At 36.4% G+C, this 12,043-nt stretch overlaps 1 protein-coding gene and 1 non-coding gene across 4 annotated transcripts in view; both read left to right on the forward strand.

Annotated features, from left to right (window-relative positions):
* Nucleotides 1–12,043, forward strand: part of TBC1D8B (TBC1 domain family member 8B) — an 80,052-nt gene that overhangs the window by 11,188 nt on the left and 56,821 nt on the right. For all 3 annotated transcript variants that reach the window (XM_043458085.1, XM_043458087.1, XM_043458086.1), the window contains exons 2-5: nt 6,971–7,081; nt 10,150–10,268; nt 10,772–10,997; nt 11,756–11,996. In XM_043458085.1, coding sequence (XP_043314020.1) covers nt 6,971–7,081; nt 10,150–10,268; nt 10,772–10,997; nt 11,756–11,996 — 697 coding nt within the window. The remainder of the gene's footprint in view (nt 1–6,970; nt 7,082–10,149; nt 10,269–10,771; nt 10,998–11,755; nt 11,997–12,043) is intronic.
* On the forward strand, nt 1,014–1,148 carry LOC122436172. The gene has a single exon (XR_006267931.1). It is a non-coding gene; the product is annotated as a small nucleolar RNA SNORA70 (small nucleolar RNA).

Genomic DNA, 12,043 nt, shown 5'->3' on the forward strand with positions numbered 1-12,043 from the left:
AAAATGTCAACTATGTCTACTGGATTATTGTAAAAGAAGAGTTCACAATCTTGTTTTAAGGACTTAGAACTGGCAGCAAAAGCAGTAGAAAGAGGAAGACCAGTGGCCTTTACTGAGAACATTACTTTCTCCTATTTGAATGTATTTCCTACTAAGTTTACCAGTTAGTTTGTTCATCAACATTTAATGAACCTGAGATTATAAAAAATTCAGTAAAGGTTTGACTTTGTAAACCTGGCAACTGAAGACAAGATACAGAATCCATTATAAAGTTTCGACAGTTATTTCTATGGCCAAAGCTTATAATTGAGTGTTTACATAGAATGGAAATTATATGTTCTTTGTATTAGGAAGTGCATTTTAATAACTTCTGCAGCTGGAGCGGTGTTGCCTTACACAATGTCCTCAATCCAGTGCACAGGCAGAAAAAGCCACTTGTCAAATGAAAGTGTACTAAACTAACACATTGATAATGAGTACCATCTTCAAGCTTTGGCTATTATATAGCATCCCTTCCTCCAACACTCAGCCTACTTGTTCATATTATTATTAACCTAATGTAAGAAAAAAATGTTTATCAATTTTGCAGGTGTCTGAAAATTGAAAGTGACAGTTAATACCATAGCTCAGTTTTCTCAATACTGGCTGCATGTTAGATTCAACTAAGACCCTTTTAAAACAAACTAAATGACACTGGAGTATTTATGGGTAAAATTATATGATATTTGGGATTTACTTTAAAATACTCTAGGAGGGAATAATGATAGAAGATTGGCAAAATGTTGGTAATTATTGAAGCTATGTCATGGGCACATAGAAGTTTTAGTTTATTATTCTCTTTTTGAAAATTTTTATAAAACGCAGTTAAGGAAAAATAGAATACCTGGGCCCTACCCCAGATGAATTAAATTAGAATCTTCAGGCTTTAGTGGTTTTAAAAGTTGAGCTTGAGTAGTTTATAAAACTCCTCCAGGGCTTACCTGGTGCCTCAGTGGTAAAGAATCTGCCTGCCTTTGCAGCCAATTAAGCCGACTGTGCTCTTTTCCCCATGGGGGCCCAGTGTGCAATGGCTGCAAACAGCAGCCTCCTTGGTAGTGTATGCAACCTGTTGCCTGTACAGGTAGCCCTAAGGGACCTTGGAGACAACTCTTCCTAGTGGGCATTCATGACTGGCCTGCTGTTTCTCAATCTAGACTCCAGACAGGTATGCGCAGTGCCTTTGGAAAGCCCCAGGGCACAGTGGCCAGGGTCCACGTTGGCCAGGTCATAATGTCCATCCGCACCAAGCTGCAGAACAAGGAGCATGTGATTGAAGCCCTCCGCAGGGCCAAGTTCAAGTTTCCTGGCCGTCAGAAGATCCACATCTCCAAGAAGTGGGGATTTACCAAGTTCAATGCGGATGAATTTGAGAACATGGTGGCAGAAAAGTGACTCATCCCGGACGGCTGTGAGGTCAAATACATCCCTAATCGTGGTCCCCTGGACAAATGGCGGGCCCTGCACTCATGAGTATCAGCTCTGTTCCCTCCTTAATGACGCTCACCAATAAATGCTATTTCCTGTCAAAAAAAAAAAAAATGCCTGCCAATGCAGGAGACATGGGTTTAATCCCTGAGCGGGGAAGATCTCACATGCCCCCGAGCAACTAAGCTCTTGTGCCATAACTACTGAGCCTGTGCTCTAGAGCTAGGGAGCTGCAACTACTGAGCCCATGCACGCTAGAGCTTGTGCTCTGCAACAAGAGAAGCCACCACAATGAGAAACTCTCAGACCACAACGAGAGTAGCCTCCACTTGCCGCCACTAGAGAAAAGCCTGTGCAGTGACGAAGACCCAGAACAGCCAAAAATAAAATAAATTAACATAAATAAATCTTTAAAAAAAAACTCTCCCAAATGATTCAAACTTGCAGTTACAGTTGAGAATCACTATCATGGAAAATAAAGTCAAGATTCAGATAGATCTGGACAAGTTAAAAGCTCAGTTGAAATCAATGAGATAAAATTTAACATATGTAAATGTAAACTGCATTTATTTATTTTTTTTTAATCAGCTGTACAGGACAGAGAATACTTAGGTTGGTGCTTGTGTTTGTGAAAAAGATCAAAGTAGGTTAATTATCACAAGGTTAGTATGATGATAATATGACATCATGACTAGAAAGCTAGTATGATCTTTGACAGCATTAATAGAACCATGCAGCCTACAGTATAAAAAACCTGCATTTGTTCAGATCTTATCTCATATTCAGGTTTGAAAGACGCATTTTATGAGGCTTTGACAAATAGGTATGTTAAGAGAATAGCAGAAGAAATAATAAGAGACTCAGACAATCTCTTACAACAAACAGATGAAAGAATTAGGTATATTTTAAGCCAGAAGATGAGAAGAATAAGCACAGGGAGACAAGAGAACTATAATCATATTAATAATATTTGAAGGCCTACCATATTGAATAGAGCATATATTTTGTATGGCCCCAAAGTTGCAAAAGTAGTACTTATCCTAAGGAAGACCATCATTTTCTATTTTTTTAAAGTGTGTAAGAAATACTTTCATTTTTCTATCTTAAATGTTAAAAAAATGTTCATTTCAGAAAATATGTATAGGTGTGAAAAAGAAAATGACCACCCATCATCCTGCTGCTCAGAGATAACCACTGTAACCCAGATTGGCTACCTAATGTATGTGGCTCAGTGCAAAATGAAAATGCAGGGGGAAAAAGAAAGAAAATGTGCAGGGCTCTATGTTAAAAAATTAAGAATTTAAAGATGTAACAGCAGAGTATTAAAGCAAGCATGGGGCCCTTCTGGCATGAGGCCCTATGGACAGGTCATAAGCTCATGAAACCAGCTTTAATTATATAACATCTAGAAATTTACAGTTCACCATTGAACAACATGGAGTTTGAACTGCATGGGTCCACTTTATGTGGCTTTTTTCCCCAATAAATACAACAGTATTATACAGTCTTCAGTTTGTTGAATCTGCGGATGTGGAGCTTCAGACATGGAGGGCCGACTATGAAGTTATATGCAGTTTTGACTTGCATGGGGTCGACTCCTCTAACCCCTGCGTTGTTCACGGGTCAATTGTAAAAATATTTTAGAAATAAGTTTCTAATTAGTAGAAATTCCCACCAATGCAATAGGCTGCCTTGGGAGAACTCTGGAGTTAAAAAGGGAAAAGCTAGGCTTCCTATCAGGGATACTATAGACTAGATGAATGTGTCGGTGGTTGGACTATATGACATGCTAGGATATTTTTTCATCTCTGACATCAATGGTGCTCTATCTCTATCCATCCAAAAATAATTGGTTCATGAACAGTTCATTACCTACAAGTTGTCTGTTTTTTAAAATCATAGAACCTTGCTTTTTGTTATCTTGCTGTATCATTTAATAAAAAATATTTCATATCAACTGTGGTGATGGTTTCTTTCAGAAGTTTGTTGCTACTTATATGGCAGAGTGCTATAAACTGCACAGACCTTTAACAGGGTATAGAACATTACCTTGCTCAGTTATAGACATTCAAAGAATGATTTGAGTTTCTTGATATTTTTAACTCTCTTGTTCTGTCCTGCAGCTGACAGACAGTATTCTTTTCCCAATTTACTATTGCTATGCATGCGTACTAAGTCACTTCAGTCATGTCCAGCTGTCTGCGACCCTATGGACTGTAGCTTGCTAGGCTCCTCTGTCCATGGGATTCTCCAGGCAAGAAAACTGGAGTAGGTTGCCATGCCCTCCTCCAGGGGATCTTCCCACTTAGGAATCGAACCCATGTCTCCTGAGGCTCCTGCATTGCAGGCAGATTCTTTACCTCTGAGCCATCAAGGAAGCCCATTTCTATTGCTATAGACCTTCCCATATGTAAGCTGATTCATGACCTTAGATGTTCAGGCTGTCAGATGATAAACCTCTGTGTATATGGAAAAGCAACCCAAAGTTCTCTGCTCATTTTCTCGTACTTCTAGAACCCAGACTTTGGTACATATTAATTCCTGAATGGCTTGCAGGGACTTGATGATGATTATAGCTTAATGAGCTGTAAGACTTCCCCAAGGGATTTGAAATGTATTGCACTAGCTTCCAAATTATTTGTTGCATGGTTTTGCACTAGCTGCCAGATTTAAAGCACTTAACCAAAACTGACCAATTTCCTTTCTGCATAGTGTAAAGCACTTATAATCTTGCAAACACTTCTGTTGCAAAAAAAATTACCTTTCATGACAGGTGATTTTGACTACTTTGTCCCCAGTCTCAAACTTTCTATCAAGGAACTAATTTTTCTTATGTTACTCAGGAATAATGATCTGTAGCCTCTCCTTTCCTTTCTGCCTCCTCACACATCCACACTCCCATGTTAACTTTCAGCTGAGCCAAACTTTTCTTTACCTCTTTGTTCTTTTTCCCATTCTTCTAATACTGCTTTTTCTAGTGTATATGAAGAAGGAAATAAACTTTGAGCTCCTTTTCTTTGAAATGTGGCAAAATGTGCAATAAATAATTCTCCGTGCAAATTTGCAAAAACTTTTTTGAAAGCTTTTGCTGTTTTTAATTAATGCTTTTATTTGAACTCCTTATTTTGACAGTTTTGTTAAGTCATTGCATGTTTATTTACATAAACAGGCATTCATATACATGATTCCATATTTTCAACCTGAAGATAGTTCCCTCTTTTGGTTTTCTTTCACTGCCTCTTTTATCTTTAGTATTTTCACTTTCCCATCTTCAAAATGAAAACATCCTCCTTTTTTTCTATTTCCTGAGTAATTTCAGTTACGTTGCTCTGAAGAAGCTATCTGCATATGTTTAACTCCCACTTTTCTTTTTCACCAGCTCCCACTTTTCTTACTTTATCCCTAATCTCTTAGCCAGACCTCCAGTTTCTCAGTCACTTTTTCATACTGAGAGTGATAGACTTATTTTTCCTTTTATCTCCAGCCCTTCAGTAATTCCCTCATTAGTTGACATAGAATCACTTCCTATGTCTCGCGTCTTCATTCCCATTCTCTCTTCCCCCGTACCGTCTCTTTCATAATATTTGTCTGGGTGTTCATATTTCTTTTTCTTAGTCTTCAATTCATATTATAACTTTTTCATATCAGATAATTGCTTTTTTCTATAAGCTGCACATGTTGTGATTGCCAAAATCTTCTAAGACTGGCCTCTAAGACTGCTAATTGATATGCTGCATTTGTGACTCCTATTTTTACTTTTTACCAGTTCCTACATCTCTCTCCCACCCTTTCCTTTCAACTGAGCCAAGTTTCTCTTTATTTCTTTGTTTTATCGTCTACTCTTCTAATTTACTTCCCTCTATGCTTATAATAACTCCCTACCTCACATCTGCCAATGTACCTATATTCTCATTCAAATCTTGCTTGAAATCTTAACTCCCTTTAAGTGGGTAAAGGTAGGAAAATAGCCAAAGGCCTGTTTTATAGTTGAGTTATTTTTTTCTCAAGTTTGTATGCTAAATCAAAGAGGAATGCCTCATAAAGTAAAACCAACACTCAACCAGTCAAAGCTTCCAGAAAAGAAAGGTTGATTTATGTTTCTCAGCTGGCTCATTGATACAGTTAAGTCAACAAATTTTGCTCCTGAAAGTTAGGGATAGAAACCTAGAGGTAGAAGACATGGTTATTGTCCTCAGGGAATTAATAATCTAAGTAAGGAGGTAAAATTAATATACATGAAGTACTTAGAAAGTAGTTGTAATAACTAACCTAATAATCAGAATGCTGGGTTGTATCATACAGACTTTAAGTGCTGTGTGTAATCAGAGACAAGGGAAGGCATAATTGCTTGGGGTTGCCAATGAAGATTTCATAGGGGAATTGGGTCTTGAAGAAAACATAGAATTTAGATTTGCCACACTGGGCTACAAGACTTCCATTAACATTTCTAGGTAAAAAAGAGACTTGCTTAGCAGAGACTTTTTAAGTTTTTATTTATTTATTTTTGGCTGTACTGGATCTTTGTTGCTTTGCATGGGCATTTTCTCTAGTTGCAGAGAGCCCAGGCTACTTTCTAGTTGCAGTGCCCAGGCTTCTTTTGTTGCTGAGCATAGACTCTAGGGCACATGGGCTCAGTAGTTGCAGCTCTCCAGCTCTAGAGCACTGGCTTAATTGTTGTCTCATGAGCTTAGATGCTCCATGGCACATGGAATCTTCCATGACCAGGGATAAAACTGGGGTCTCCTACATTGGCAGGTGGATTGTTTACCACTGAGCCACCAGTGAAGCCCAGACTTGCTATGCAAAGACTTTAAGGGAGAAATTAAGAAAACAGGAAACTTATTCTAGGAGGAGTAGAAAATATCAGATAATTAAATTGAAGCTAAATAATCAGAACCTTGAATTTGAAATTGAGGAAGTAAATGTTAAAAAGAAAAAATCCCCTTTAAGCATTTAAATTAATCAAGATTTTTATCTTGTTAAAATTCATTGTTTTTCTTATAGTATTAGCTAACACTGAGTCTTACTATGTGCTAAACATGGTGCTAAGTGTTTTATGTGTAATAATAACTCATTTTATCTTTCCAACAACCTTTTGTGGTGGGCTCCAGTTTTACCCCATTATTTTACAAATGAGGATGAAGAAAAGGTAAGTACAACTGGGTCAACTTGACACAAGTTAGTACTAGGAATCAAACCTAGGAAATCTCTGGTAGTAGAATCTGCATTCTTACCTGCTCTATACATAACCTTGTAAAGGAGGTAAATAAGTGCTACAAATATATCATGAGGTTTAGACAAATTATTATAATAATAATTATTATTATTATTATATTGAAAAATAATTTTTTAAAGCACTACTGACATTGGAACACTAATCTCTTCATCCCGATTGTATTTTGAGTTAGAAATTAAAAAAAAAATCCATTGGTTGTTAGTCGTGTGAAGCAATATTGATTTTCTCTCTTCTAAGATCCTTGTTTCAACAGTCTCTTTATTACAACAGGACTTTTGGTTGGGACTCTTGATTCAGTCTTAGACTCTACTGCAAAAGTAGCTCCATTTCGCATCCTACATCAGACACCAGATTCTCAAGTTTACCTGTCAATTGCCTGTGGTGAGTATGATTTTTAAAACATAGAATTCAAACAGATAAGGATCTTAAGAAACTGAATATTTAAATTTATTTATACTCCCCAGTTTTTTAAAATTAATTTTTATTGGAGTATAGTTGACTTAGAAATAGAGTCACAGATGTAGAAAACAAATGAGGTATAGGGGAGGGTGAAGGATAAATTAGGAGATTGGGATTGACATATACACACTACTACAAAATGGATAACTAGTAAGAACCTACTGTATAGCACAGGGAACTCTACTCAATACTTTGTAATGACCTATATGGGAATAGAATCTCCCCAGTTGTTTTGATTTAGAATTGAGTTAAATGTGCGGCTCTACTTTGAAAGACTAGAAAAAATATTTAAGAAGGACTATAGATTTTTTAAAAATCCATTAATATGTGAGACCTGAAGCATGTGTTCTGGCAGTGTTGATTCTGAGCAAATTTTGGTCAGTGCTACTGCTAATCTGACTCCTTTCTTCAAGTAACCTTTCCTGCTTAACCCAACTGCTAGGAAGATGAGAACCTCCCCCATGAAGTTCTTTGTTTCATCTCTAATAATGCAGATGAGGAGAATCAAGCCCAAAACTTAAAGGCTGATCTCTAAGAAAATATAAGCCTGGTAACCTGAACAAGGCATCATATCCTTGAAATATGAAGGGATAACTTACACGCAGTGCAACATATTCATCCATGAATAAAATGCATCCATCCATATTCAGGTGGTTCAGATTCTTCCACATGTATCTATTGTGGTAGAAAAGGAATTAGAATGATTCTTCTTAACATAGCAACTCAAAATTAGGAAAAAATACAGTGACAATTGTTAATTCTTTAATGATGCCATCACAATGTTGGTCTAAATTAGAATCTGAGATTTATGGGTTTTTTTAATGTTGAAAGGTTGCCTTTTTCTTATTCTTTCTCTCTTCTCCCTCTCTCTTTTTTTAAGTAGATATACTTAAAAAATACAAAAGCATGTGAATTTCTGGACAGTTCATGTGTGTGAATGTATAGCATACAATTAATTTTTAAAACTGTGTGGCTTGATTTTTGCATCTCCCTCTCAGTTTCCTTTAGTGTTTCTGATGAGTGTTTTCTCCTGACTGTTTCAAATTGAATACCATTTAAACTAAATATGGAAGATATTATACTTACTGACATCATGAGACATCTATAACCTCAACTCTAAGTTGAGTTGGAAGAAATTATATCCTCATTTCTTTAAAAAAAAAAAAGGATGATTATACAACTTACTTCCCAAATTAACCTGATGCAGAAACACAGTGCATGTGTGTTCAGTCACTCAGTCGTGTCTGACTCTTTGTGACCCTGTGGACTGTAGCCTGCCAGGCTCCTCTGTCTATGGGATTCTCCAGGCAAGAATATGGGAGTGGGTTGCCATTTCCTCCTCCAGGAGAGCTTCCCGACCTAGGGATTGAACCTGCATCTCCTGCGTTGACAGGCAGATTCTTTACCTCTGAGCCACCTGGGAAACGCACAGAAATATAGTAGTTATCTATTAGTGAAGCTTCTTTATACCTAAAGGGCCACAATAAAGGCCTTAAAATTTCCCCATGGCTTTTATTTGTGGTTCATTAAAGAAAGTTATTACACATGGTATGATGACTTGAGTAACATGAATATAGTTCTAACTGATGTGTAGGAAATAGGCAGTTTTAAAAGTGTCAGTACTTTTTTTAAAAAAATTATTTTTGGCTGCTGCTGGGTCTTCGTTGCTATGTATGGGCTTTCTCTAGTTGCAGTGAGCAGAGGCTACTCTTCATTGCAGTGCAGACTTTTCATTGTGGTGGCTTCTGTTATTGTGGAGTACAGGCTCTAGGTGCGCAGACTCAGTAGTTGCAGTGCGTGGGCTCAGTAGTTGTGAGGTATGGGGTTAGTTGCTCCCATGTATGTGGTATCTTCCCAGACCAATGATAGAACCCATGTTCCCTGCATTGGCAGGTGAAGGAATTCTTAACCACTAGACCACCAGGGAAGTCCATCAATAAATTTTTTAATGTATCACTCTCCATGTGTCATAAAACATACTTAGAAGTCAGGGTATTTCTTTTGAGTGAGATTTGTATAATCTACAGTGCTGGGGAGATCTTAAAGCTATGTTGGTTATAGGGGAAAGTAGATAGATATTAAAATGTTCTTCAAACCAAAGCAACCCAGAGTTAAGTGTAATACTGATTGTCAATGCAAGTACTCTGACCCTTGGTAAACCCCCTAACCTTGATTCAGCAGATCACAAGGATTTAACCTTGCTATAGGATTTCTAATCTCTTTCATAAAATTTCTGTAAGTTGACTAGGCTTTTTAATGAAAGAGTTGACTGAGAGAAGTCTTCATACTCCTGGGAGCTGCCACAGTTGAGATCCATGTTTATGCAGTGTGCATAGGATTGTCATATGCATGCTATTTTCAGTCACACAGGCACAGTGCTGACTATTATTTGAAGACCAAAGATTAAATTATGTATATTTATATTCTGGTACTCTATATATTTGGGCTTCCCTGGTGGCACAGATGGTAAAGAATCCGCCTGCCATGTGGGGAACCCAGGTTCAATCCCTTGATTGGGAAGATCCCCTGGAGAAGGGAATGGCAACCCACTCCAGTACTCCTGCCTAGAGAATCCCATGGACAGAGGAGCCTGCGGGCTACAGTCCATGGGGTCACAAAGAGTCAGATACGACTGAGCAACTGAGCACACACTTGGTATATTCTCTTAAAAGAACTGGTTACTGTAGGTACCAGTTACTGGCACCTTGTTTTCAAAATTTTATATCTTTTCTCATGAGTTGTAGTTACTTTTCTCCACTTTCATTAAATATTTTATTCTTGCTATTTATAATGAAAACTAGTGTTCATACTCACATTTAGGGATGACATGGACAATAAACATTGTATCCTGTTCCTTTATGATGATCATTTTTTAAAAAGAGCAAATATAATTTTATATCTTTTTAAACTAAGCTTATAAATATCAAGAGCAGTTTTTTGTGTGTGTGAAGTTTTCTTTGAGTCTCTCTTTCTCTTTTATTATTAATCAGGAGCCAACAGAGAAGAAATAACCAAACACTGGGAATGGTTAGAAGAAAATATCATGAAGACCTTATCTGTGTTTGATTCAAATGAAGATATTACTAATTTTGTACAAGGAAAGATAAGAGTAAGTGGCATGGATATAGTTTTTTTAGATGGAATACTAAACTCTTCGACCCTTTTATTTGAGGATGAAAGTTGCATGGAAGCTCATTGTTTTACTGGCACCTTTCAGGACTGGCAGAAGCACACATATGAATATCAGAATCAGAGCTAAAGAGAGTTGTAAACTTAGTGGTTAGTCTTTGATGCCCTTGTGAGTGCACTTAGGGATGTTTTCATTTCAGAATCTCTTTGAATGAACCCTTCACCCAATCAAAATAATATTTAGCACCTGTATTTTTGGTAGCTTCTTTTGAGGCATTAGGAAAAGATTAAGTTACAAAATTGGAAATTTAAAGAAATTGAATTACAAAATTAAAGAAGATCTGCCCACCTCTGTCATAAGAGATGTAGGTATGTGTGTGTGTGTGTATACACAGTTTTATTCAAGGAACTGTTTAAACATGTGAGGTACATTTTTGTTGATGGGTAATTACTAATTTTCAGAAATTATTTTGTCTCCTTTAGGGATTAATTGCTGAAGAGGGAAAACATTCTTTTGCAAAAGAAGATGATCCTGAAAAATTTCGAGAAGCCCTTCTGAAATTTGAAAAATGTTTTGGTTTGCCAGAGCAGGAAAAGTTAGTGACCTATTACTCATGCAGTTATTGGAAAGGACGGGTTCCTTGTCAGGGTTGGCTATATCTTAGCACCAATTTTCTGAGCTTCTATTCTTTTTTGTTAGGATCAGAAAGTAAGTGGTTTCTGTTGTTTACTATGACTTTGAATTTATAAACTTACCTATCAACTTTGTGATGGTATTAGGTTGCATGTAAAGTAATAGGATAGATATTAAAGGTAATTAAACTATTCATTTAAAAGTTCACTTCATCTGGGGAAGAATACTTTTAAGACTGGTTGTTTAACATAAGAACCATTTGAATTGTATATAGAATGCCTTGCCTGTTGTGGGAAGCAAATGAATATTAAACGATGATGGTAATCTGACATATCCTTTTTTTCCCTTGGTCTAAACTATGCACTTTCTTCAATCTATATTTAAATAATTGTTTTAAACATACAATACACAATGTATGTTGTGTAATCATAGTACCTAATGTATAGTAATCATAGTACCTAATGGCCTACAGCTACAAAGCAGAATCAAGCCGTACTGTTCATAGCACATGTATAGCTTTTATACCAATAGTTATATAATTGTATAAATTGAAATACCAAATTTAATATCAGGTTTAAATATCAAATCAGAAAAAAAAGATTAAAAATTATTTAAAATTAGGGACTTCCCTGGTGAATTATATCTGTTCCTAAAATCAATTGTTGTATGTTCATTGTTATGCTTCAAAATTTAAACTAATCTTGAATTCAAAAGCATTTTAGTTGTTCATAGCATTTTTTAAGTGACTATTGTTTGTCTTGAAAGACCTGATTGATAAACACTAATCAACATTGAGAAATTTAATCATATCTGCTTATAACTCTAATTTGCAGTCAAACTCGTTATCTCCTGGGATGCAGTCTCAAAACTTGAAAAGACTTCAAATGTCATACTGACAGAGAGTATTCATGTGTGTTCCCAAGGGGAGAATCACTACTTTTCGATGTTTTTGCATATTAACCAAACATACCTTCTTATGGAACAACTGGCAAACTATGCTATAAAAAGAATTTTTGATAAGGAAACGTTTGATAATGACCCAGTCCTTGATGATCCTCTACAAATCACTAAAAGGTATCCAAAGCTTAATTAATATTTGTTTTTTAAAGTATTGTTCGACC

The sequence above is a fragment of the Cervus canadensis genome, chromosome X (assembly GCF_019320065.1).
Source record: "Cervus canadensis isolate Bull #8, Minnesota chromosome X, ASM1932006v1, whole genome shotgun sequence".
NCBI lineage: Eukaryota > Metazoa > Chordata > Mammalia > Artiodactyla > Cervidae > Cervus > Cervus canadensis.